Raw genomic sequence first — 27,534 nt, 5'->3', positions numbered from 1 at the left:
ACAACGTAAAAATATGAGTGTTCGCTCAGGAAATTTTGTGTGAAGAATTAAGTAGTTTTTTTTATAGTTAAGTATCAAACAACGAATAGAGAGCGAATCAAGTGCAGTGGAAACGCCACATTACATTCTTTATTTTCCATTTTAGTTATTGAATCTATTTTAAATATTCAATGGTAATAATTAAATGATCCAAAAATCTTTAAACGTTGAGATTAACAAATCATTAAAGTTGGGCAACCCTTAGATTAAAACGTACACATCGATTAATCGATGTTCTATCAACTTAAATGTCATTTTTCCCCCGATAGTCAAAAATCGTCTTACGTTTCCCTAGTGTGGTTGTATTTCGTATTTGAGTATTTGAGGAGGATGAAGAAATAGTTAATATTAGATAAAATTTAAGAAACGCACGCATATAAATGACAAAATTCAATAAGAATTGCTGCTAGTATAAAGAAAAACAAATATACGGAACAGTTTATTTTGCCACAAGAAAAAAGGAAAAACAAAACCTCGGAAAAACGCACAAATACAAGAAAGCAGAAGAAGGCAGACGTCGATTTACGTTATTTCATTGAAGGAGAAAAACCATTTATTTATCAAAACGTTAAAAATGTCGTCCGCCGTAGATGCAAATGTTAAACTATCACGTCTACTTTTATTGGCCCACAAATTTAACAATTTCTATTTGAATGGTAAGTGGTTATGGGGCTATGTCAAACAATGGAGGTGGGGGTTCATTGAAATATAATAGGATAAGAGATTATTATCCTTGACCGGTATAAGGCAGCCTTTGTAAAACCATAAATATAAAGGATTTTATTGATTTTAGCTCATCGGACTATGTTAGATGGGTGTGTGCTGTTGGCTGTTTTATAGAGTTGCCCAAAGGCGTTGAGACGTTAAGAAAATGTTAGAGCAGTTTCATCAAATACTTTCAAAATAAGAAAATGGAACTAATACATTATTGCTGTGTACAAATATATATTTGTGAATTCGTTCATAGGCATTTGTGTCCAAAAATCAATGAGAAAATTGCAAGTCGTCTTCGTTTGAAAGAACTAACTAATGGCAATAACAGTTTTGTCCTTAACAGCAATGTAACAAACAGCGAATTTGTTAAATGGCTTTAAAGGATAACAAATGTTGTTTTACATTTGACGATTCCTGCTTTACAGTTCTTTAGTTTGATTTTCATTTTGTTTTTAATACTTGGTGAACACTATTGGTGCGAGTGATTGCCTCTACTATTATTGGTCAATGTCCATTAGTACAGCTCTCTTTATCTCAAATATTGATTATAAATTGCCATTTTTTTAATATGTATTTATAGTTCATCGTCTGGTAATATTTAAACTCAAACGGCTATGATTTTCTGCTTTAATGCCTTTAGACGATGTCTAGACGCTCCATTTACTTAGATGAGGAAAAATAATCAGCATTTACAATTACTTAATGGCATTGCATTCAAACAAATGTAGAAAGTAGAAGTGTTAAGAAGATGTATAAAATCTTTTCAGGATTTGAAATATATAAGCGTATTTTCCATGAATACTCTACTTCAAAGTATACTTGAAGCAAATAGTAATAATATTATTTCTTAAAACCTTGGGGATCTTAAGTATTTGTTTTGTAGTCTGGATGGCTTCTGGAAGCCTCTTGGGTTTTTTTTGCCAATCTTCATTTTTACTTAGAATTTAGTACTTTTATTCTTTGAAATGTATGTGTGTTATAACATTTATAAGAAGATAAGAAATTTAATTGCAGATAATAGAAATACACCAATTAGTCGGAGTATATAAATGATTGATTTGAAAACTTTTTGTGTATTTGGTGCGCTGAAAACTTTTCAAATTTAATATTAGGCCTTTATGGTGGTCATATACTGCTGATAACAAAACTAAATATTTAATGACGCTAAACTTGAAATAATCGTTTGGTTAGTCATAATTTTTCAGATAACTCGGCATTTTCTTTTTTTTTTTGAGCCTAAGGCTATTTCTTAACCAAATAAACAAATCTGTGGGCTTTGGCAAAGCTTTTATATACAATTATACATTTGATGTCAAACAAAGTTAGATGTATATCTACACAGACACCACCTTTTCAAAACAATAACAAATGATCAGTGTTACTTTATATTTATTCCATAGTTCGAATGTGTATATTCTTATCTCTCTGTTGAATAGACGTAAAAATTGTATCTGCTTGACTCAGTATACAAATAGCAACAGTTCAGTTTGTTTTGGAATTTTTCTGAAATCATGAATGACGACAAGAGGAAGAAAGCATTAGAAAGAGGACAATATGTGTCGTAAATGATTCAACAGCAATTACAATTTGTAAATAAATAATAAAAATTGAACATATATACATATATACGACGCCACCAAGAAACAACAAATCAGCAGAACTTATTTTAAAAGCATCTGTGCGCCAGCCAGCAAGGTTAAAAATGCACAGAGCAGCAAGAAAATTAATAATAGAGAAACCATTTCAATCGACTACTACACCTGTACCAAATTGAAATTTGCAAAAATATGGAACTAATTAAAGCAGCCAAAATAATTATCATCTTTAACTTCAGTCTACCATACGAACCCAAGAGCATATGAAGAAAAAAGAAAAATAGACCGGGCAGGCCGACATTCTTCAATGACCTTCAGAATGTTGTACGACTATATAATGCTCAAATTATATACAGACACAAACGAATATATGTACATATATAATCTACATACAAATTGTTCTTTTTTTCTGATCTATAAATTTGTACATGTGGCCGGTTTTATCTGGTTTGTGTTTATGTTTGTATCGACAAAATAGACTCGTTGTTTTTTTTTTCTTCTTTGGCGTTAATATTAAAAATGTAGATTTGTACGGCACATAGCAAGTCGTTGTCAAACGACATTCCCACAAAGTCTTTTTGTTGTTGCATTTGATTTGTTGTTTTCTTGCCGATTTTAATCGTGTAAAACACAAGACACATTTGGCAAATACTTTGTGTTTATATTTATCATAAACATAAACATTTATATACATAAACATTTATATACGTACGTTCATACATACATACGTGAATACAAGTTCATTGTATGCAAAGTGGAAGAAATATTCGCTATGGTCTAATATTTGTTGTTTTTTTTTCTATCAACATTAAAAAGATAGCAATTGAAAAGAGGGGCTGGACCCGATTATACATTATTTATAAATGACAACAGGTTTTATAGATCTATGTATGTTTTTAGTATCTATCTGTTTTAATATTGTATAAAAAAGATTTCTGTTTGATGTATAAGAGTGTTTTGTTCGATCAACAATGTCAGATTTATATGATCTTGTTTTTTATGAAAAAAGCATACCAATTTATGACGGACGGACAGGTTTGATGTCTACATAAGCCGCTAAATTTAAACATGTAAAAAGCAGCAAATTTGGGTAAGGTAGAACTATTAGTATCCTCCACCATTTTGAAGGAACTTAAAAAAATTAAAAAAAAACATGTCAAATGATACCCATTAAAAGGGGTCTATACAGAAACGTTTTCTTTAATTAGTAGTTTTTTGTTATAGGCTGTAGTATCCATTACGAGCTTCAAATACCAAATTGGAAAAAAATTCCGGTGAATGATGTACCTAAAATCATCAAAATACAGAAAATTGGGAGGTGCCGTTATATGGGGGCTATACGAAGGCGAGGACCTGCATACGCAATTTTTTGTAGGTTGTAGTACCCATCACGAATGTCAAATAGAAAATTTGAAAACCCTCCATAGTATGGTGTATACCCTCCACCATACTGAACATGAAGTCGATTTTTGTCTGAGGGACATTAGTGTACCATACGACACAAGTGAAACATATTCACAAGGGAAATTAATGCAATCCTTATAACATTATAATAATAAAGCAATCGCTCCGGGCGTTATATATTACTACTTGCTTCTATTAATTCCATTGTGCGCTGGAAATGAAGCGAAGAACCTCATTTTGAAACCATGCTGTTGGAATGTCCAAGGTCTGCGGCCAAAATGCGTACCCAAGTCTTTAATACACCATCCAGAATATTTTCGCGATAATATTCTGCATTTATTCTGATGCCTCGGTCGATTAATACGAGCGGAGAGCGAGCATCGGCTGTTATGGCGGCACACACCATCACCATGGCCGGCGCTTGAGTTCTGGTGGCCAACCGAAAGTGCACATTTTCAGCTGACCTCTTTGGCAAGTAAACACGATCATTTTGTTTGTTGTTGGGCAACGAATGTTTTTTCATCGGAGAAAACCAAATTCCGCAGTTCGCCACTTTTGGCCAAACGAAGCAACTTTTGAGTCTATTTTCTTTCCGTTGCGGTGTGAGTTCTTGCAGTTTGTAGAATTTCAATGTCTTTACCCCGAGCTCATTTTTCAATATTTGCCGAATGGAATATTGCGATATGTTCAGCTCAGGAACCAACTTTCGGCCACTGCGACGCGGGTTTCGATTCAAGTCGCTTCTTTAGTTTTCGAACCATTTCTGCTGATGTTGCTGTTTTCTTCCATTCAATTCCTTGACGTCGGGCTACGCTACCAGTATCACGGTAACGAGCGATGGTACGAGATTTTTTCACATTTAAATTCTGGAGTGCTCTAACGATAGCCATTTGTGTTTTTCAGTCAAATATAACAAACAAATCACGCTCGAATTTCATCACGAATAACTTTTTTCCTGGAAATTTCTCACCATAATGTTTTTCTACGCATGTAAACAATATAAAAATTTATTACCTCTGCCTTACATTGGGCATGACGAAAATATTCGTTCATCAATCAAATAAAACAAAGCATTCAAACAGTAAATATTTTAATTGAAATGTTGTGCGCAATATAACAAAGAACTCGTGAGAAAATTGTTATAAATTTATATTTAGGATATCAGCTAGATTAAAAACAAATTTAGGTGATAGTGCAATGCCTTTTTAGTTCGGTTTCATACTTTGATGTCAATGTATGTAACGTTATCGATATATGGTGTCGTCACTGGCGAAAGTTCAGTCCAAAGTTGAAAGGATAAATAATGACAATGTATGACAATAATTGTATGAATTAAATAATTTTTAATTGTAATGCTTGAATTGATGCAGTTTTGACTGTATTATATTTTTAATTAATTAGGGGTCCCTCCTAATATACCAGATACACACACATACATGCCTATATTTAATAGCTGATTATTTTTTGATTTTTGCAAACGAAAATGATTTTATTGTTGTACAGCGTAAACAACTCACTTTTGTTTGATTATGATGCAATATGAAGAGGGAAACGGACAATATATAAAAACAAATAAACAAAAAAGTAAATGAAAACAAATAAACTATAAACAAAGATCAAAATGCATTCGCTGCCACACATGCCAATACAAATATCAACAAAATATTAATTAGTTTATTTTCTTTTGCCGTTTTATACATAGATTATTGACATGGTTATCATGAATAAGATTATCGTCAGTCAAACAAATAAATACTATTTTGGAATTTTAATAACTGTTTTCTTTTTTGTTTTTGTTATAGGATTCCAAAAAGGAGATATACGTCCTTTTCTAGTCGAAGGTCAACAAGTTGGCCTGATTAAATCTGATGTGATTAAACAGTTAAACAAATACCCTGAAGTGTTTTGCATACGTGATTGTGAATACACAAAACAGGTTAGTTATCTGGCTATTGAATACTATTTGCGTGTGTGTGTGATTTTTAATGAATCTATTTTTGTTTCCTTTCTATTTAGGGTATTGTGGAACTAAATCCCGCCTTTCGCGATTATTCTGAACGCACCGAAAAACTTGATAAAGTTCTTAGAGAACTTAGATCAAAAGGCATATTTTCCGCATTACAAGGATGGAGAGAGGAGGTAAAGGAAGCAAACACAGTTACAGTTATTGAAGTTCTAATATCTATTTTCTTCCTTTGTTTTCAGTATTATGAAGTTAAGGCCGAACACAATAGCCTCTTAAAAATGGATCGATCGGCTACACCTTTATTCGGTGTACGAAAATATGGTGTCGACATTAACGGCTATGTAAAACATCCTACTCAAGGCCTTTGCATTTGGTTGCAACAGCGCTCAAATACCAAAGAAACCTGGCCGGGAAAATGGGACAATATGGTGGGCGGAGGTCTGTCAGTGGGCTATGGCATTAAAGAGACCGCCATTAAGGAGGCAGCCGAAGAAGCTTCCATACCCAGTGATCTGGTTAAAAATCTAGTATCGGCCGGTTGTGTTTCGTTTTTCTTCGAAAGTGAACAGGGTTTATTTCCAAATACCGAGTATGTATTTGATTTAGAACTGCCATTGGATTTTGTGCCCCACAACGCTGACGGAGAGGTACAAGCTTTTGAGCTATTACCCGCCAAGGAGTGCATCGAAAGAGTCTTTACCCCCGATTTTAAAACTACCAGCTGTCCGGTGGTAATTGATTTCCTAATAAGGCATGGTATTATAACTCCAGAAAATGGTGAGTAATAACAAATAAAATAGACAATGTGTTCAATTTAACTAAAGTACAGGGTGAGATAAAAAAAAACTGCAACAAAGTCGAACTCCATAATTTTTAATTTTATTGAATGAAAACAAAAAATGTCGGAAATAGCATCAAATTTTTAATAAGTTTAGATTTGTTCGAGTTGGTAACCTATGGCACGAATTATGACCTTCAAACGACCAATGAAACCATCACACGCTGCCCGAATGTTGCTCTGCTGTATTTTAGACCATTCCCGGCGAAGCGCTTGCTTGAGATGATCGACACTTTGGTATTTTTTAGTGCCAAACTTGCTTTCCAAAATAATACAGACACAATAGTCCAACGGATTGGTATCTGGAGATTTTGGTGGTTTTTGTGCCGTGGAAATGAAGCGAGAAATCTCATTTGTAACCATTCTTGGGTGGCGCGTGCTGAGGGGTTTACCCCGAGCTCCTTTTTCAATATTTGCCGAATGAAATATTGTGATATGATCAGCTCACGAGCCATTTTTCGGCCAGTGCAATGAGGGTTTCGATCAAGTCACTTCTTTACTTTTCGAACCATTTCGGCTAATGTTCTGTTTTCTTTCGTCAACTTTCTTGACGTCGGGCTACGCTACCAGTATCACAGTAACGAGCGATGGTACGAGACACAATAGATTTATTCACATTTAAATGCTGGAGTGCTCTAACCATAGGCACTTGTGGTTTTCCAGCCAAATATAAAAAAATCACACTATCACACTTGAATTCTATCACGAATAACTTTTTTCTGGAAAATTCTCACCAAAATGCTTTTGTACGCTTGTAAACAATATAATGACCTGTCACTGGAATAATTTTAACGGCTTTCGGACGAGTGGCTTAAAAATGACAGCAGCCTGAAGTTGGTTGCGGTTTTTTCATCTCACCCTGTATTTGCAAAAAATGCATTCCGCAAATTAATAATATTTTGTTTTTTATTTTTATATATATATTTAGAATTTTGGTTCACGCAAATCATCGAGCTGTTACATGTGCCCTTGCAATCATTGTATACATACAAACAAAGGCTAGATGAATGCAAAAAGCAGCTGCAACTGCAATCTCAACCGTCAACGGATCAACAACAATCAATAGATAAATTAGTAACAAATAATAAAATTATTGAAAATGGACACAACAAACCAGCAACTGAGGCCAATTAAATTAGCAGAGACATAGGTACATAGATGGCAACATAAAAGAAAACAACGATTATTAAAATTGATTGCATATTGCAGATTCTCTTAAAATCCACTTTTGAAAGACTGCATTAAACAAAATTAACAAAAAAAAAAAACCTTATAGTTTAGACCAGCCATTACATCTTAATGTTCCCATAATCCCGCAAAAACGTAAATAGACATCTTCTATTTGAAGTTAGGTTATGAAAACAAATAAATTCGGCGACGGCAATGAAAAAATAAACGAGAAGTAAAAGCTAATAGAATCTACAAACACATTACACTCCATACGCGATATTAACGAATGTTAATTGAAGAGAGCATATTATTTCTGTATTTTATTTGCTGTGCATAGTTTTTAAAATATATGATAAACAAAAAACGGTAAATATTTCAATAGACACGATGTATTCTCTATATATAAATATATAAAGCTTATAACTCCATTTAATATTACATATGAATATATTTGACTTTAATATTTTGGCTTAAAATAATCCAAACAAAATAAATATGTAGTGCCTGTTATTGTTTTTCATTCAAAACTTTTTCCAAAAAAGACAAAAAAATTCCACTTTAATATTTTACTATGTGTTGTATATTCTGTAATTGTCATTATTAAACATGTTTGTATATAGTTTCGTATCCCCTTTTTTTATTAAATATACGTTAAACTTTAAAAGTTTCAAAAAAAAATATATAAATAATTATTGGCTTAGAAAAACATGTTGGGGAAAACACAAACCAAATTCTTTTTTTATTCAAAATATCTAAAGATTTTACAACGATAAATATAAATTCGGAATTGAAATAACCTTATTCAAATCGTTCTCTACAAGTTGTGTAGTATATATCTGTCACTATATATTCATTGTATGGGTTTTCGCGTTTATCTTATCCCGCCTTTCTCTCTTTTTCTTTCTATTTTAAACAAACCAAAGTGCTCAAATTGTTTTTGTACTTTTTGTTGTTTTTTATAATTAATAAATATATATATATATAGATATAGATAAATATGAGGCGATGTTTTTTTGCAATATAATACAATTATATATATATTACATGCATATATTTAAAGAAAACCAGAATAAAAGACACAATGGTGTATACCAAGAAAGTTGTTTTCAATTATATTCGTAATTGATGTTTAGGAATATTGGACCTATATCGAAAAGGTTTTGTTTTGGTAGGAATTGTTACAAGAATTTCATACCATAAAACAAATCGATCTTGTTCTCTTCTTGATTTTCTTGGGGACATTACTTCTCCTTCCATCTAGTCATTTTTGTTGAATTCTCATGGAGAAGTGTTCACGCATCGCACGAATCAAGTGGCACAGGGGTGGTCTAACCGAGGTCTCAACTTCATTGTCAATTGATTCGGATGCAAGTCTTGTCAATTCATCTGCTGCCTCATTACCTGGAATATTGTAATGGCTTAGAATCCAACAGAGCTTGATGGGCAACAAAGTATTTTCCAAGGCTTTTCTACACTCCAAAACTGCCATAGATTAAATGGGAAAAGAACTAAAAGATATCAGTGCCGCTTGAATATCGACGTTTATAATCACCGAACCGTTATCGTCACTGTTCCTGATTGCCAATAGATCTATGGCTTTTTTGATCGCAAAGAGTTCTGCCTTAAATACACTACACTTGTTGTTAAGTTTGTAGGATTTAGGTATGATATCTTTATCATATTCCCACATTCTATCTTAGAACCGTCGATATAGGCAGCTATACCGCAAAAAGATGGATTGTTACGGGTCCAGACGACCCTCTCAAATGTGCAGATTTCAATTGGTTCGAAATGACTTCTCCTTTTATAAAGCTTACAAAAGCATTTTGGTTAGAATTTTCCACAAAAAAGTTATTCGTGATAAAATTCAAGCGCGATAGTGTGATTTCTTTATATTTGGCTGGAAAACCACAAGTGACTATCGTTAGAACTCTCCAGCATTTAATTGTGAATAAATATTTTGTGTCTCGTACCATCGCTCGTTACCTTGATACTGGTAGCGTAGCTCGACGTCAAGGAAGTGTACGGAAGAAAACAGCAACATAAGCAGAAATGCTTTGAAAAGAAATGAGGCGACTTGATCAAAACCTGCGTCACAGTGGCCGAAAAATGGCTCGTGAGCTGAACATATCGCAATATTCCATTCGACAAATATTGAAAAATGAGCTCGGGGTAAAGCCAGAGGTGCAAGAACTTAAACCGCAACCAAAAGAAAATAGACTCAAAAGAGTTGCTTCTCTTGGCCGAAAGTGGTGAAACGCCGAATTTGGTTTTCTCCGATGAGAAGACATTCGTTGTCCAGCAGTTTGTAAACAAACAAAATTATCGTGTTTACTTGCCAAAGAGGTCAGCTGAAAGTGTGCACCTTCGGTGCAGGAAGGGAAGCCTTGGGCACGCTAACATTTTGGCCGCAGATCTGTGACATTCCAACAAGACTCAGCACCATCACACTCAGCAATAACTCAGAATGGTTACAAAATGAGGTTCCTTGCTTCATTTGCAGTGCACAATGGCTACCAAAATCTCCGGATACCAGTCCGTTGGACTATTGTGTCTGGAGTATTTTGGAAAGCCAGGTTGACACTAAAAAATACCAAAGTGTCGATCACCTCAAGCAAGCGCCTTTCAGAGAATGGGCCAAAATACCACAGAGCAACATTCAGGCAGCGTGTGATGGTTTTATTGGCAGTTTGAAGGCTATAATTCGTTCCAAAGGTGACCAATTCGAACAAATCTTGACTTATTCTAAAATTTTATGCTATTTCTTCTTTTGGTTGCTGCACAATTTGATAATTTCGAAGGCTGATATCATTTTTTAAATAAAAAATCCCCATTAAAAGTCAAGAGAAGCATAAAATCTGTATGCTTTATATTGTCCAAGAGGACGAAGGGGTCATTCTTGTCTTAAAAGTTCCTAACTCCATTATGGGCATATGGTGACGAAAGAAGAAATATTCTCTTTAAATTACAACGCATATCTAAAACAATTTTTTAATATTTTCTTTGCACTAAATTTTTTAGACAAAAACATCCCCCTAAAATTGAAATAGCCACCACATCAACACACATTGGTAATTTGAACATCTGCGCAAATTAGAATTCCTATACACGGACGGTTTCTTCTCACGGTCTAATGATCTTACCAGACGTTGCACGACGAAGGTAAATGGAAGTCACATTTGTTCTTTCAAATCACCCTTAACTTTGCGTCACCTTAGGCAATGGGAACAATTGAAGGTAAAAAAATCGAGTAAAACTGTGGCCTCTTTTTGCGATGTAGAAGTGCATCAATCATTTTTATTTCTTTGCTGTTACTCAAAACAGGAAATACTCCTCTTCCTTTTTCCTATTGTTCTCTGCAAAGTGAAAACAATGGATATAAAAATCTCTTGTCGCCGAGAAAGAAACGAAAGTCTAATGGATCTTTGATTAATTGTTTTCAATTGTGATCGTGGGAAATATTTTTCTTCCACATCCCCTGACATCCTCGAAGGAAAACCCAAACAAAAAATTCACCATTTATTTTTAAATTTTTCAAAAAGTATATTTCTTTTTCAAATCTCATCCACAATGGAATGCTTGTAGAACATAGAATACAAAAAAAGACATCTTGCTTGGGAATGCTTACGAAGTAGGGACTTTGTTGGAGGAGCTTGTATTAACATAATTCGCTTTCTTTTTATTCTCTAAGGGTGGTTAGACATATAATTTCTAATAAGAAAGAACTTAATCTAGGATTTAGCCTAAAATTTGTTTTTTATAAATACATTTTTATCAGGGTAGCTACCGCTCGTTGTCGACGTCCAGCCTTTACACATTTCTCGCCTTCAGCACCTGTTTCTGGGGACTGGGAATGTTTTCCTTGCCGGGGAAGAGAACAGTCTTTTTGGGTGTGGTGCGTGGCGTGTGCGACGAGGTGGTTTTTGGTGTGCGTGGTGTTCGTGGCGTATTGACTGTGGTTACCTTGCCGCCCGACGAACGAACAGGTGTCGTGCAGGTTGTACGTGATGCCTTATTGTTGGGCGTGGTGGGTTTCAACAGTTCACTGATTTCACTTGAGCTATCGTTGCGCACAGTCTTGTCGTTCGCTGAACTTAGGAACCACGACGCAATCTTGTCGCATTCGGCCCGCAATTCCGAGTCGTTCAACAACACTTCGATTTTCTCCAAATCGGTGCTGTTCTTTTTGACGGGCGTGGCCACTTTCGAGGAACTCTCCTCCATTTTCGATTTCAATGTAATGTTTTCCAGTTTCAACTGTTCACATTCTTCACGTACCTTGGTCAGGGTGGTGTCTTTGTTGTCCAACTCTAGCTGGGCGAATTGCAAAACAGTGGCAAATTCGTCGAGAGCCTTTTTCATGTCCTGCATATAAACTTCACGTGTCTCGTCCTTGCTCTTGAGCTCATTGTACATGTCCAGGTATTTGGCAGCATCGCCGTCGATGCGCTCCTGGAATGAAGAAGCAATTTTAGTGAATTTAGCCAAGGTCTCTTCTTCGGATGTTAGTATTTCATTGAACATGGTTTCTTTAAGGGATACCTCTTTTTGTAGCGTTTCCGATGAGGCTCGCAGCGCTGCAAGAGCTGACTCCGATTCTTGGAACTGGGCCTTCACCGACTCCAGCTCGGCTTGCAATGACAAATAGCTCTGTTCCAAAGCACCCTTGGCCAATTGCAACGATTCAAGTTCGGCCTTTAGCTGTTCAACATCAGCATCGGACTTCTTGAGGCGTTCCATGAGAATGTTCACTGTTGATCGGGTATTGTTGAGAGTCAATTGGTAGTTGTACTTCTCGGTGATGGTCTTGGCAACATCGTTTTTCAGGTCAACCACCTGCTTTTGGAGATTGTCAGTCAATTGGACATAATAATCGATGCCATTGCGCAACTGATCCTCGTATTTTTGGATCTTTTCGTCACGTTCACGCAACATGTCGTTGGTGCTCTCCAACAGCACCATGACATCTTGTTTTTCCAATTCGATTTTAATGATTTCGTTCTCAGCCAGCTTTTGGCGTTTCTCTAGCTCACTGCGCCAGTAAGCTTTCTCTCGCTCGAGGGCATTCTCCAGGTCGGACTCGAGTTTCTGGACCTTTTGCTCAGCCTGGGCCTCGGCAGTACGGACTTTTTCTTCAGCCGAATTCATGAGACGTTCCTTCTCAACATATTGAGCCTTTTCGCGACACAACTGGCGGATGGTGTCACAATGGGCATCAATTTCACAGTTCTTGTCCAGCAGTTCATCTTGCAGCGACTTGATGAGGTCACACTTGCTGGCCAAGTCATTTTTCAGGGTGTTGCGTTCGTTCTTCAAGCATTCCATTTCGTTCTGAATGACCTTATTCTCTTGGGCATAGGACAGAGCATCCTGCTCGATTTGTTTCTTGAGCTTGTTTACATCAGCCATTAGCGAGGAATTGATGTTCTTTAGGTTCTCGATTAGTTCAAAGTTTTCCTTGGCTTTTTCGGCATCGGCATTCAAACGACTCTGGGCCTCTTGAATGTCTTGTTCAAGTTTTGAAATTTGAACTTGCATAGCCGATTGCGATTCCATTTGCTTTTTGGCTTCGGACTCTAGCAGATCATTCTTTTCCTTGAGCCCCTCGCTGAGTTTGGCCAATTCGGCAACTTGAGCAGCATGTTGCTCATTCAGTTCACGAATTTCAGATTCCAGCTTGGCAATGGTCTCAAGTTGCCGAGAATTGTCGAGTGTTAGCTGATCATTGAGCTCCTTGAGTGACTTGTTTTCATTTGTCATGTCATGGATCATGTTCTCAGTTTTCTGTTGGGCTGCTGCATGTTCCTCGCGCAGTTTGGCCTCAGTGTCTTTTAGTTGATCAACATGACGCTTCAGGACATCAATTTGGCTCATATAATTCTCGATAAGTTCGTTTTTGTGACGGATCTCTTGGTGTAAGGCTTCCTTGCCCTTTAAACGGCTGGCCGATTTGGGCATTTCTTTGACGGGGGTGGTAGCTGCCGAGGGCAGTGGGGTTGAACTGGCCGTGGATGAACCACCCGCATTGAGGTTACTAACCGCAGCTGCTGTTACATCGGAATTTTGACGGAAACGTAAACGATGTGGCAAGGAGGGGGTGCGAAACAAGCGCAGACCTTTCGATTTCTTGTCTTCCTTGAGGCCGCCCTCCTTTGGTATGGCAAATTCTTTGGCCTCCTTTGAATTGGAGGCGAAACGAACGGCATCCTTAAAGAATTTCTCTATTTGCTCCTTACGTTCTGGATGGGCGGCAGTGGTGGTGCTGGTCGTACCGGCAACAGCTGCTGTGGGGGTGCCACAGCCTTCAGCATTGGTGGCATGGCGGGCTGGCGAGCCACAAGCAACGGTATCAACATCGTTGAAACGCTTGAGTTTAGCTTTGGAGAACGACATTTTCAAAAGTTGGTTTTCAATTTTTTCTTTACTTTATTTAAAATTCAATATTTTTTTTTTGTGTTTTGTTAGACGGCTTGTTACTTTTTTTCTCTCTTTGATAATTCTTTGGGTCTCTTCGTTTCAAACACTTCTTTGGACAAGTTCAATATAAATATTTAATAACAATTTAATAAACAAACAAAACAATTAACGTTTTTATTTTTCTCAAATGTAACAAACTTGGGCGTGAACACAACAAACTACAACGATTCTACAACACTATCTACTTTAAAGGATACTTTCTTCTTTAGACGGAAAAGTTCCTCAACGTTTGACGGACAAAACCTAACTGATCAAAAGTCTCTTCTCGCCAGAGGTAACTCTCATCTTTGCTACGCCGCATGCCATGAGCGAAAGTCACCCCTAAACCTTAGAGGACCAAGGGGAAATACCACGACAACGAGGCACAAAGTGCAGCTGTAGTAGTTTTCTGTTAATCATGATGCGCAATGGTGGTGGATTACCCACTGAGGAAACTACACATACACGAAGAGGAAGAGTAGCAGAGCGAGCCAAAGCAAGTCATCTGTACAGGAACATACAGACAAGACACAGTGAATTACTTTAAGACATGCTCAGACGACTACTAGTTGTTGTAATTGCAGAACACATACACACATGCGCACGAGGGTAAATTCCTTCAGACATTGGGCGCGTAAACTTATGTTTGAATGGAACGTGCTGGCATTCGTAGCGGCGTTCGCTGGGAACATGTAGCGAGCGATCAGTACACGGTAAATCCAAATGCACACCTGGCCCAAAACACAAAAGACGTTCTCGAGTCGCAGTCGTCATAGTAAAATAACTAGTTCATTATGAAAATGGAATTGTTGTTGTTTTTTATTACGCTCTGCTTCAACAGTTCAAATAATTGCCAGGGGACCCCGGCACAATCTTCATAAGCCGTAACGGTGATTGTGTCTCCGGTTTTTTACAAGATTTAAAGTTCTGACAGTTAATTGTAAGTAAATACATACATACATCGCGTATAGATACAAAGAATACATAGCTACATAATTATATGCATGTATTGGGATGTGTAACAATATAACGTAATGCGTAATGCCGTAGACACGGTGTTCCACAAAAATATTGTTTTCGAGAGAAAATTGGTAAAAGTCGACACAAATTTTCTTCCTCAAGATTAAATTCATAAAAAACCAAAGCTTCACCGGCATATTTATGATTTAGGTATTACTTTGGACTCGGAATTCATCTACCTTTATTCGCGGGATATCTGAATACCTGAATTTTTTCCTGTCCTTTTTATACCCTCCATTAAAAAGGACATATTAAGTTTGTCATTCCGTTTGTAACTCCTCGAAATATACATTTTAGACCCCACAAAGTATATGATTCTGATCAGCATAAAATACTATGTCGATTTAGCGATGTCCGTCCGTCTAGCATCCGAACGAAATGAAGTAGGTTGATAAAATTTTACTCAAATGTGTACTATGTCTGCAGGACTTATGGTTCATGTAAAATGTGGGTCCATGTAGGCCCACGTCTTCGTATAGGCCCCATATAATGGTACCTCCCGATATTCAGTATTTTAATGATTTTAGCTACATTATTCACAGAAATAGTTTCAAATTTGGTATTTGAAGTTCGTAATGGCTATTACAGCCTATGACGGAAAATTGTGCAGGTCCACGTCTTCGTATAGCCCCCATATAATGGTACCTCCCGATATTCGGTATGATTTGATGATTTTAGCTGCATTATTCACAGAAATAGTTTCAAATTTGGTATTTGAAGTTCATAATGGATTCTACAGCCTAAGACAGAAAATTGTCTGTGCAGGTTCACGTCTTCATATAGCCCCCATATAACGGCACATACCGATATTCGGTGTTTTAATGATTTTAGCGACATTATGCACCGAAAATGTTTCCAGTTTGGTATTCAAGTATTTGAAGTTCGTAATGAATACTACAGCCTACGACAGAAAATTGTCGGTGCAGGTCCACGTTTTGGTATAGCCCCCATATAATGGTACCTCCCTATATTCGGTATTTTAATGATTTTAGCTACATTACCGATTTGTTCCAAGTTTCTCATTTGAATATTTTAGTGACAAAATTTGCCTATGCAGGTCCACGTCATTGTATAGACTCTAATATACGGATACGAAATAACGGATTTAATTCTTTTTGAAAATTTGCCAGGTGGTAGAGGGTATTCAAAGATCGGCCCGACCAAACATACAGCTTTTTTACTTATTAAATGATAATAATTAGTATATAGAATATACGGCGATAAAACAAAATTAAAAATGTTAAGTTCGATCTGTCCGAACTTTCAATACTTTGTGCTTATATAGGGACAGTGGCAAAATGTCGATAAAAATCTTCAAATACATAAAATCTGTTGTGGCGCCCAATATACATATTGGTTTATCGCTTTATCGTTTTGTGTTAACCTTTAAAACACCGAATATCAGTCGCTACCATTATTTGGTGACCTCGCTAAAAAGTAAAACGGAATCTGCAAAAGATGTAAATTTTACTTAATCCTTAAAAATGCCTCATTCGATTATATCAAACCATGAACTACTGAATATACGGGGTACCATTATTTGAGAGCCATAGGCAAAAATTCATCTAATTTGCCTTGTCCCCACTAATCAACTAAATCTGTTAAAATAGCGATTATCGAAAAGTGGGGCCATTGGCGCCATTCTGGATCCATGTGCATTCATTTTGTAGAAGAATATCTGTTCTTCAGTAGGAATCCCAAATGCCAAGTTAAAGCTCATTCAATTATATTTGAGTAGAAATTTCGAAATACCGAATATAGGAAAGTACTGTTATATGGTTGCAATGTCAATAGATTTCACCTACACTTCCTAACAGCCAGTGGCAAAAAAAGGTTATTTGGATAAGGAATCTATAATTTACCTTAATTTGGGGCATATATATCCTATCCTCGAATTAAATTTACCACTGATATAATACAATAATATACACATTTGAATTATAACGCGATTAAAATAAATCGACAGTCGAACATGTCTAAATCGACTTAGTATCTTGGGTTCATCATGAATAGAGTGTAAAATCGCAATTGCGAGGAGTTTAAAAATGTCATAACAAGGTTTATATAGCACCCATAAAATGGGACACGAATTGGTTTTGGAATGATTTTTTGCGTATGCCTTTGGCTTGAAGGTTTAAAAAACTGCAGCAACGAAAATCGGTCATTTTTTGCCACTAAAATTATGAATACATGCAAATCTTGACTTTATAACTGAACATATATATGTTTGTGTTTTAAAAGCCTCTAAAGGAAAAGTTTAGGAATAATTTTTAAATAGATATTTGTTGATGTAAATGTTATAAAATAACTGATTTTATATAAATTAAAATTTCTAAATATACGAGCAATATAACTTTAAAATTTTTATAAAATAGACTTACCGAATTCTACATTCAACTTCGTCAAATCTTAGATTCAATCCAAATTTGCTGAAAGAAAGAAATTAACAATAATAAGTAAAATACAAAATATGTAAAATAACATCTAAAAATATGTTTTTATATCTATTAAAATATACTATATATTATTTTTTTACTCCTCTCTTTGTTCAAACTAAGTAACATAAAACATTTTTTCGCTTAACTGCAAGAATGTAACAGTTTTTTCTACGATAACCGATTTTCATTTATGATATCGAAGAAAATGCAAAACTAGTAGATCCTTGTTGGTTTTGGAACAGAGCATTCGTTGAATAATAAGCAGAAATCGAGACTTTCAATAATTAAAGTCATTTACAGGATAGAAAACTAAGGAAAATTTCGCCAACACAACCCTAAGCTTCTCAATTAGAGATAAAGTAAACAGCACATAATACTTCTTAATTTTTTTGCCCTTACGTTAGCAGATCACTCGGGTGCCGCAAGAGGCCATCAAGGTATCCTTATCAATTTTTCAAGTGTTACCAGCAAGAGACTTAAGAACACTGTGCCTACTTTTCACTAAATCCCAAAAAATAAATGCGGTATAAGTAACCGATTTAAACAAGCTACCCACATGTCCTGAACTTTTTATATATCTCGCAATAAAGAGAGAATTAAGTGTGATTCCATCGATCCCAAATGTCAGTGACAATGGATCTATATGCCAAGAACAAGTTTCCAAAAAAGGCACTCCACATTAGGGAACTCTTAGTTTTAGTCTATGAATTGTTGACTTACCGAATGTTAGCTTTTTGTAACCTAAGGTAGGGCCGGCACAAACTCATGTCGTTGAAGAACTGACATTTCAACCATGCCTTAGACAGCATTGCGTGATTAACTCCATCAAGAGCCTTTGAAGATTCTATCTTCGGTTCTAAAAGTTCTTCTATAGATAGAGTGATTTTTAATCAATAGAATATAAGTAAACTTATGATGACTAATGATATGATGAGTCCTTTTAAGACGTATACGTGGAAGATATTGGTTCTATTAATTGAAGATATCAAACAGTGTTGGCATGTTTGTTCGGGGTACCGTAGTATTTTGTTGTGCAATTTGAACGTGGACCAGCACAGACAATTTTCTGTCATAGGCTGTGGTATTCATTACGAACTTCAAATACGAAATTTGAAACAATTCCGGTGTATAATGTGGATAAAATCATCAAAATACCGAATATATGCAGGGGCCGTTATATGGGGGCTATTCGAAGGCGTGGACCTGCACGGACAATTTTCTGTCATAGGATGTAGTACCCATTAGGACCTTCAAATACAAATTTTAAAACAACAATTGCGTTGAATAATGTCGCTAATAACATCAAAATACCGAAGAAAGAGAGCTACAGTTATATCTGGGGTATACAAAGACGTGAACCCGCATGTACAATTTCTGTCATAGGTTGAAGTGTCCTTTACGAACTTCAAATACGAAGTTTGAAACAATTCCAGTGTATAATGTCGCTAAAATAGTCAAAATACCGAGTATCGGAAGGTATCCCTACATGGTGACTTGCGAAGACGTGGACAATGCATAAGTACTTTTTTGTCATAAGTGGTAGTAAGATCTTCCATTATCATATTCAGTTCCGGTCAATAACATCGCTAAAAACATCAAAATATCCAATATTAATTGGCACGTTATATGGTGGCTATACGAAAACGTGGACCGACATGACCCGTTTACAAACTTAACCTGCCTACTGCCAAAATACAGCGTGATAACAACAGACAGACGGAGATCGCTAAATGGACTCAGAATATATTTATTTTGTTGGGTCTGACATGAATATTTCGAGGAATTACAAACGGAATGACAAAGTTAATGTACACTCCAAGGTATGGTGGAGGGTCTAACCAGTAAAGGTGCGAACACATATAACAACGTGAGAACATGTATAACAGCCTTCTTAAAAGAGCGAGAACGGGTGAGCCAATATTGTCCAGTATCAAACCTGATCTAAGTTATATATATAAATATTATAATCTGCCAAGATTGAACTATTTCCCTAAAGATAAGGTTTGTATTTATTTGTAAAATTTTGAACTTTTGATGGGGAGGTACCAGAAGGAGCTGAAAGATAGTAACCATCTCCGAACATGTTTTCGGATACTTTCTCCAAGAGAAATCTTGCGCACAAGCCAGCCAGGCAGACAGGCTTAAATAAAGAGATGAATTAAGATAAAATCATTCTCCTGATACCCTATATCTACCCTATTTATCGTATAAGTGTGTATGTGTGATTTCGGAACTATCAAAATTTTCTGCCGGAACTGAATGTTTCTGCCTACTTTCAAAATTAAAATAATTTTACATGTTAACGAAGCAAAAATATACGAATAGGAAGAAGTCCTGTTCTCATATAATTATATTCTTATATTCCACAATATTAAATATCGGGCGGAAATAATTGATTATATTCTTTAATTACTATCCATCCGTTCCTGGTATTTGTTGTTATTACAGCACACATTTTCTCCTTTGATTGTTGAAAGGATTTTCTCTATGCAAGACATACATACATACGTATGCACATAAGTCCAAAGAAAGGAAATACCTACCGGTATTTGTCCGAAGATACATACGTGTGTGTATGTGTTTGTCTGGGAAAACCGTCAAGGTGTGCAAAATAGTCAAATGTAATGAAGGGAGAAAATATTGCTCAGCTGCTCAAGCCGGTATTGTAAATCTCTCCAAGCTAGAACGCAATTGTCTTCAATCTTTTTATTGTTTTCACAAATCAGTCAGGAGCAGCCGCATTCCGCATACAATGCGGTGCCGAAGACCAACGACGTAATTCCTTGTTATCTTAAGAAGTTCGACAATGGGGGAAGAAACCCACCCTTGAAGATTGTGATTTAATCGCAGTGTGACTACATTGTGCGACACAAAACACAGATAAAAAGACTGTCGGTCCCGCTGGATGGTTGGTGGGTTGTTTGTGTGACAGAGTTGGACGGACGGACGGAAAGACATACACACCAACAAACGTAGTTTGTCATAACCATTTGTGTGTAAATAAATACTTGAAACACCTAGTGTGTATTGGAGGTATGGGTGCATGCTACCTTTATGCTAGTGCGCACACACATGCACTCATACTAACACTACTATAAAGGTACGAAGGTTCATCTGAATGTATTCAGTTGCAATTAAACGATAAATTTGACTATGTTTTCAGATCATTGTTGGTGTGTCAAAAACATGATTGTCACTGTCTCTGATTTGCGCATATGCAGCATAGCCCCTATATTGTTTATATTCCACAAATGTATGCAGTGGATACATGATCACAATTGCGCTTTTCCACGTTGAAAAAAATGCGGGTAATAACCATTTTATTTTGTTGTTTCATACATACATATATAGATGGATTTATATCCACCTTTTTGGTGCCATTAACCTTTTGTTACACCGGTTCTTCCCTTTCGCTTCGTTAATGTTGTTGTCCAGAAACCAATTTTGAAAATGTAAGCTGCTATAGGGGCATAAATATATTTTAACATAACTTCAAGTTATACCGAGCCTTACAAAAAAGTGGATATGTGCCAAGATTTAAAATCTATTTTTAACTATTTAGTTAGTCAAATAAATGAAATCAATTAGGAATAATGATGATATTGCACTCACGAAAACCAACATAAAAATGCTCTCTTCCAGAAACTGCAAGAATCTACTAGTTTTGAATTTTTTTCGATATCATAAAGTGAAATCGGTCATCTTTATATCATTTCAATATTCTTGCAGGTTCTGGAACAGACCAAAAAATTTATCGAAGCACATTCGTTTCAGATACAGCTATATCTATATTGCATCAAGTTTTGTCGTCGAATGTGCTTCGATAAATTTTTTGGTCTGTTCCAGAACCTGGGGAGCTATATTCAAATCTGAACCGATCTTGATATCGTTTGGCAGAGGTATTTCTGAGCTGTATCTGATATCTGGAACCAAACATCATTGTTGTGGAGTGCATATTACGAATGTGGGTCTTAAACACCAAATCGGATGAAACATATATATTGAAACTATAGCTATGTATATCTCAACCGATTTTCACCAACTTTTACATACTTTATTAAATGTTGCCTTATATTACGCATTTGGTGCACAATAAACCTGAAGTCGGGCGAAAATATATGGGAGCTATATATATATTTCTAGACCGATTATCAACAATTTCAATAGCGTTCGTCCTTGGCCCCAATAAAATACCTGCTCAAAATTTCATCACAATCGAGCTATAAATGCGACCTGCAAAATACACGGACAGACAGGCGGACATGCATAAATCGATTCAGAATGTGATTCAAAAAGAACTATGAGTCTATCTCGTTTCCTTTTGCAAAGTCCTAAAATGGTAAAGACTAAACAAAATGCATTTTGAGCAAATGGTTTGTGTCTACAATACATAGAGTAACTGCTCATGACAGAGGCATTTTAATATAAAAACCACAATTACAGATTACAAATAAAAGTTTGAAAAGTCCAAAAAATTGATTTTAAAATTCTATTCCATAGACCTTTCTAAAAATTTGCACATTGTCTTAGCGGTTTAAATCAATTAACATTGGGAACTATATTGTTATGATATCATAACAACAGAGATATTTTCACAAGGTTGCCACATTTTGAGGATGTCTTGTCCTATCTTTCGCCTTTTGTCTGTTATAAACAAAATCATAATACCCTGTACCACAATGTGGAGTCTTGTACAAAAAGTTGTAACGAAGAATGTCTGTATTAACCTTTAAATCGTTAAGAAAAATATCATTTTATATCGGCCATTGACGCTGATGTGGCTTATGCAGATGAGATATACTACATACTATTTTTCGATGTCATCACGTACTTTTCACATTTCTTTTATTATGAAATAATTTTCAACTGACAAATATCCTACAGTTTTTGTTATTTTTAACGTTTTAGAATTGAGTGACTTCAATATTCCCACTCAAACCCCTGAAACGATATAGACGACATCTGCTGATTCGATTTTTTTCAAAGATAAACGGTGAGAGCATTTCGTTGTCTATATTTTCATTTGTCTATGGTTCACATATAAACTGATAATTTTGACTTATGTATACAATAATATGCGCACTAACATTATTAACACTGTGTGTAAACTAGCCTGGACTGTAATATTGTGCTCTACCTGATTTATTTGACGTTAAATGTCATTTCACAATAAAGACATATGTGTAAACATGCCATAAGACTTTTAAACACTTTTTCTTCTTTTATTTCGTTTTGTTTTCATTTTCTTTCTGCTTGCTGCCAGAGACCAGTGATAACAACAAAACAAAAACAACAATAACAACATAACAAGCGAGAAGCCGAAAAGTAAATAAAAGCCAACTGAATGGAAAACTTAAGATAAATTCCATAAAGGCACATCGAAATAAGTGCTGATAAAATATATATATGAACAGTTTATTCTACAGCGTCCTCTACTAGTGTAAGTAATCTCGGCCGAGGCTAGATACCACTCAACCTAAATTTACATAGAAGTTTGTAGACGTCATTTGGCCTAGCTGGGAATGGTGGAGCTTTGATTCGCTCGCTCAAACCCCGAAAGTCAGAAAGTGGTAATATTCATTGCCTGCTGCCGCGCTTTGTCTTAGCATAGTGTGGTCTGTCTGGCTGGTTGGCTGACTGACTTGTTTCATTGCTTCATTTGTTGCTCGCTTCAAGAGCTTAAAGACAACGTCAAACTCGCTTGTGAATCAGTTACAAATCAATTACCAAAGCGAGCGGTTGGTCGTTCGTTTCAATTCACCTCCTTCCATTTGTCGATACATTACGAATACCAAGTGGTACTAAGACCGTTGTTTGATTTCTTGCATTTAGCCAATAGCATCATGACTGACTACGCAGAATTGCACCAACGACTGCAGAAGGTTGGCCAAGAGCATCTTCTTAAGTTCTGGGATGAATTAAGCGAAGACGAGCGTAAACAATTGGAACAAGACATATCTGAATTGGATTTAAATGAACTGAAGGAATATTTTGATCGTGCCACTTCTTCATTGGCTCAAAATGGCCTCAAATTAGACGACCGTTTACAGCCTTTGCCAGACGACAAATTGATAAGAATATCCCGAGCTCCCGAGGAACTTTTGAATAGCTATCGTGAGGAGGGTCTAAAACAAATATCTTTGGGACATGTTGGCGTATTGCTCATGGCTGGTGGACAAGGTAAGTGTTAAACAAGAGAAGAAAAGTTCAGTTACAGTACATTCACCTCAAACGGTTTCTAACAATCGCCAGCAAGGCAGCTGTGCAGTGCATTGTTGTAATCTCAACAAGTTATTCTTGGCTTTTCAACTGTTATACTAAATAGTTGTATTTAAATTTGCATTCAAGTCACGCCTTAATAAAATCCACTCTTGTGTAACGAACAAGAATCCAATAACGCCCGAAGAAAACAAAGAGTTGCAGCGTGTAAGAGATAAGTTCCTTTCTAAAAACCTTGAAGCAAAGATTGGAATGCAGAAGTAATTATGGCTTTTCTTTCTTTCGATCGATCGATTGTAACCCTATCTGAGTCATTGCTCTTTTGTATGCTAGATATGTATGTTGGTGCTACGTAGTAATGGGTTTAAGCGTAACTTTGGCCCAAAAGTTACCACACATTGTTGGTTTCTTTTGCTGTTGTTTTGGTTATATTGTAATTTAACACGTAAACAAAGCCATAAGGAGACCACAATCTATCGCATTCCCCAGACTATAACCACCTTAAAATTCAGGCACAAAGTTAGTCTATGTTTTTGATAACGATGTACAAACATTTGACACTTAAAATCAATTAACAACAAACAGCTTCATTTTTTATGAAATCTTTAGACATAGTGGTTCATATTTACGAGACACCTTTGAATACAAGTTCTGCAGGCAGCGGTTTCAACGACAAACACAACCACAGTGCCATCATCATGAAACAAGTTTTAAAGGTCAAATGAAACTGAAAACGGAACATTTTTTGCTTAAACAACTTTTTTGGTCGAACAATGTATTGAGATCTCTTTTGCATTTTTTCTCTTTTTAGGAACCAGATTGGGCTTTGCCTATCCCAAAGGCATGTATGATGTTGGCTTGCAATCGGGCAAAACACTTTTCCGTATACAGGCAGAACGTATTATCAAACTTGAAGAATTGGCTTTTGAGGCAACTGGCAAGAAGGGCACCATAACATGGTATATTATGACTTCGGAGCATACCCTACAGCCAACATTGGAATACTTTGAGAGCAACAATTACTTTGGCCTCAAAAAGGAGAATGTTGTTATGTTCAAACAGGGTGCATTGCCGTGCTATGAATACGATGGCAAAATAATGCTAGATCAAAAGCATCGCATAGCCCGTGCCCCCGATGGCAATGGTGGAATATATCGTGCCTTGAAAAACCAGGGAATTTTAGATGACTTGACAAAGAGGGGTATTTTATATTTACATGCCCATAGTGTGGACAATATATTGATCAAAGTAGCCGACCCTGTGTTTATTGGCTACTGTGTGAGGGAAAATGCTGACTGCGCTGCCAAAGTTGTTGAAAAATCATCACCCACAGAAGCCGTTGGGGTGGTGGCGATAGTTGATGGTAAATACCAGGTGGTAGAATACAGTGAAATCTCAGCAAAAACAGCTGAAATGCGTAATCCCGATGGCCGCCTTTCCTTTAGTGCCGGCAATATATGCAATCATTTCTTCTCCACGAACTTCCTCCTAAAAATCGGCTCAACATATGAGCAAGAACTAAAACTACATGTGGCAAAGAAGAAGATACCTTTTATCGACAATTCTGGCAAACGCATTAAACCGGAAAATCCTAATGGCATTAAGATTGAGAAATTTGTGTTCGATGTTTTTGAATTTGCTCAAAAGTTCGTAGCCATGGAAGTGCCCAGAGATGAGGAATTCAGTGCTTTGAAGAATGCCGATTCGGCTGGTAAAGATTGTCCATCAACAGCGCGTAGCGATCTGTACCGTCTACACAAGAAATATGTGGAAGCAGCCGGTGGCATAGTGCACGGCGAAGAATGTGAAATATCACCATTTGTAAGTTATGCAGGAGAGAACTTGGCACCGTTGGTCGAAGGTAAATCCTTCACAACACCTTTATATTTGAGGAGTAATCGTGATACAGCCGCTCATCTCTAAATCTAATGTGTACGAATTCTGGACTATAATATGATATTTGAATATTTCGATACTTAAAATTCCATATACTTAACTTTTTGTATAGTTTGTTAAATTGTTTTAAACGAAAATGTGCAATTCATCTAGATTTTTGTTGTATTTGTATGTATTTTTGTTCGCTTATATAATTAGTTGTTTAAAAATAAAATAAAATTTGTATTAGACGAAACAATTTTATGAAATTACAGTTATTAAGAAGAGGAAATGAAATGGGTTTGCGAAAAAATCTAAGATAATAATTTCAAGATAAAAAGTTGAGCAAGAAAACACCTTATCTATTTCTTATTAAATTTAAAGAGCAATAGCTTCCAATGCCTCTAAATACAATTTTTTTGCATTTTAATAAAAAATATTTTAGATGTAAAGTCGTGAAGTGGTAATACAATTGGAATTTTAGCTTGATAAAAGTGTAAACTTCGATGGAGGCACTTCGATATTGAATGTGAAAATAACCATTCATATTAACGTTAGTTTCCCAAAGGCATGAAATTTACCAAAACAGAGCATGGCCCAATATACTCAGACTGGATTAACTTTGCCATTATTTTTGCAAAATCTCGAAATATCTGTCGAAAACCGAAAAAAGTTTTTACAAATGTGAGTTGGATATAAAATTGCAAGTTGATTTAACGATGTCCGTCAGCAAGTTAGAGGTTTCAATATTCAAGATAATGAATGAAAGTCGGGATTGGTATATGCTACAACAGTACACGTTAAAATATTTTTTGGCCATGACTGAAATTCTTGAATTTTATTGTTTTGAAGATATCAGACCAAACCTCTAAATAAATCAGCTATAATTTGACAGAAAAAATACGAATAAGTTGTAAAATCATATTTCCTATTATCAGATCATATAAACCGCTTTCTCAAGAATTCGGTCAAAGTTTCACAAAATTAGGCGTCAGGTTTCGGAGGATTCCTACCTTCCATTGTCTTAAGAAACTTTTTTAAAATAAATCGTGTATAAACTGAAATTTTCAAAGGCTTAAGCCTTAATTTCCAATTGAACTGGCACTAAGGTTCATATTGGAAGGAAATCTACCTTTCTAGAGTTTTTAACAGAATTTGTGATCTGGCGTAAGCTTTGTCTAATTTTGGGTGTGAAGATTTTTGGTACTTTAAAGTATCTGACAACATTCTTATTATGAGGCTAGTTGGATTAGTGCCCGTGACCATGGGCCAATTGGAAAAAACCCTATTTTATGGATATATACGTTATAAGATTGAAATATTTACCTGCTGCAAACGACTGCTCTTCTTTTTTTAAGCACATTAATTTCATATTCACTGCAAAACACATATTGTTCTGCCATTCATTCTTGCACTGATTTTATAAATATTATATAACTTAAGACACACTGTATGTACGATATATCTACATATTTTTTGCAAAAAACAATAAATATATTTAAAAGAATGGGAATAACTTAGCTGTGAACATATTAACAATTTTAACACTGCACGGTAGGATTTTTGTACAATGAACACATGATTTATTCTTAATGATCACACACAACACAAATTTTATATTTTTTAAACTGATTTTATCGAAATATAACAATATTTGCAACTTTCAACTCAATTGGCACGAAACAGACAAACTTTAACTTTTGCACAACCAAGCGTAAACAAATCTTTATTTTGGCGCAAAATTCCTTCTAGACAGAAGGAAGCTCACTTGTGACAAAACGAAAATGTCCGTGTGTGTAA

The 27,534-nt window shown here is 35.8% G+C and overlaps 3 protein-coding genes across 6 annotated transcripts; 2 read left to right on the top strand and 1 right to left on the bottom strand.

Moving 5' to 3' along the window:
• The first annotated feature begins 317 nt into the window (after window positions 1–317).
• On the top strand, window positions 318–7,845 carry LOC101889238 (uncharacterized). Of its 2 annotated transcripts, XM_059125218.1 has the most exons (6): window positions 318–695; window positions 5,555–5,688; window positions 5,769–5,891; window positions 5,958–6,495; window positions 7,485–7,706; window positions 7,766–7,845. In XM_059125218.1, exons 1-5 carry the CDS (start codon window positions 614–616, stop codon window positions 7,688–7,690), a joined length of 1,083 nt encoding a protein of 360 aa, XP_058981201.1. In that variant the 5' UTR covers window positions 318–613; the 3' UTR covers window positions 7,691–7,706; window positions 7,766–7,845. The 2 variants fall into 2 exon arrangements, with proteins under 2 accessions (XP_058981201.1, XP_005182572.1); XM_005182515.4 differs by having other exon boundaries at window positions 319–695; window positions 7,485–7,845.
• Window positions 7,846–11,244: 3,399 nt separating this feature from the next.
• Window positions 11,245–14,459, bottom strand: LOC101889412 (uncharacterized). The gene is made up of 2 exons (XM_005182517.4): window positions 12,269–14,459; window positions 11,245–12,178 (listed from the first exon to the last, which is right to left on the bottom strand). The coding sequence occupies exons 1-2, from the start codon at window positions 14,117–14,119 to the stop codon at window positions 11,537–11,539; spliced, it is 2,493 nt and encodes an 830-aa protein (XP_005182574.2). The 5' UTR covers window positions 14,120–14,459; the 3' UTR covers window positions 11,245–11,536.
• An 8,438-nt stretch (window positions 14,460–22,897) lies between these two features.
• Window positions 22,898–25,993, top strand: LOC101890766 (UDP-N-acetylhexosamine pyrophosphorylase). Of its 3 annotated transcripts, none has more exons than XM_011293804.3 (3): window positions 22,898–23,080; window positions 23,473–23,820; window positions 24,671–25,993. In XM_011293804.3, exons 2-3 carry the CDS (start codon window positions 23,484–23,486, stop codon window positions 25,780–25,782), a joined length of 1,449 nt encoding a protein of 482 aa, XP_011292106.1. In that variant the 5' UTR covers window positions 22,898–23,080; window positions 23,473–23,483; the 3' UTR covers window positions 25,783–25,993. The 3 variants fall into 3 exon arrangements, with proteins under 3 accessions (XP_011292106.1, XP_058981199.1, XP_011292105.1); XM_059125216.1 differs by lacking the exon at window positions 22,898–23,080 and adding an exon at window positions 23,103–23,210; XM_011293803.3 differs by lacking the exon at window positions 22,898–23,080 and having other exon boundaries at window positions 23,232–23,820.
• Window positions 25,994–27,534: the final 1,541 nt, after the last annotated feature.

The sequence above is a fragment of the Musca domestica genome, unplaced genomic scaffold (genome assembly GCF_030504385.1).
Source record: "Musca domestica strain aabys unplaced genomic scaffold, Musca_domestica.polishedcontigs.V.1.1 32, whole genome shotgun sequence".
In the NCBI taxonomy this organism is placed as follows: Eukaryota; Metazoa; Arthropoda; class Insecta; order Diptera; family Muscidae; genus Musca; species Musca domestica.
The sequence above is the reverse complement of the archived record's forward strand: the minus strand, read 5'-3'. Positions and strand labels throughout refer to the sequence as shown.

Coding starts and splice junctions, on each gene's coding strand:
- LOC101890766 (XM_011293804.3), top strand. CDS start 23,484: ATGACTGACTACGCAGAATTGCACCAACGACTGCAGAAGGTTGGCCAA. Junction 23,821..24,670: donor GCTCATGGCTGGTGGACAAG/GTAAGTGTTAAA, acceptor TTCTCTTTTTAG/GAACCAGATTGGGCTTTGCC.
- LOC101889238 (XM_059125218.1), top strand. CDS start 614: ATGTCGTCCGCCGTAGATGCAAATGTTAAACTATCACGTCTACTTTTA. Junction 696..5,554: donor TAACAATTTCTATTTGAATG/GTAAGTGGTTAT, acceptor TTTTTGTTATAG/GATTCCAAAAAGGAGATATA. Junction 5,892..5,957: donor TACAAGGATGGAGAGAGGAG/GTAAAGGAAGCA, acceptor CTTTGTTTTCAG/TATTATGAAGTTAAGGCCGA.
- LOC101889412 (XM_005182517.4), bottom strand. CDS start 14,119: ATGTCGTTCTCCAAAGCTAAACTCAAGCGTTTCAACGATGTTGATACC. Junction 12,179..12,268: donor CGGAAACGCTACAAAAAGAG/GTATCCCTTAAA, acceptor TCTTCATTCCAG/GAGCGCATCGACGGCGATGC.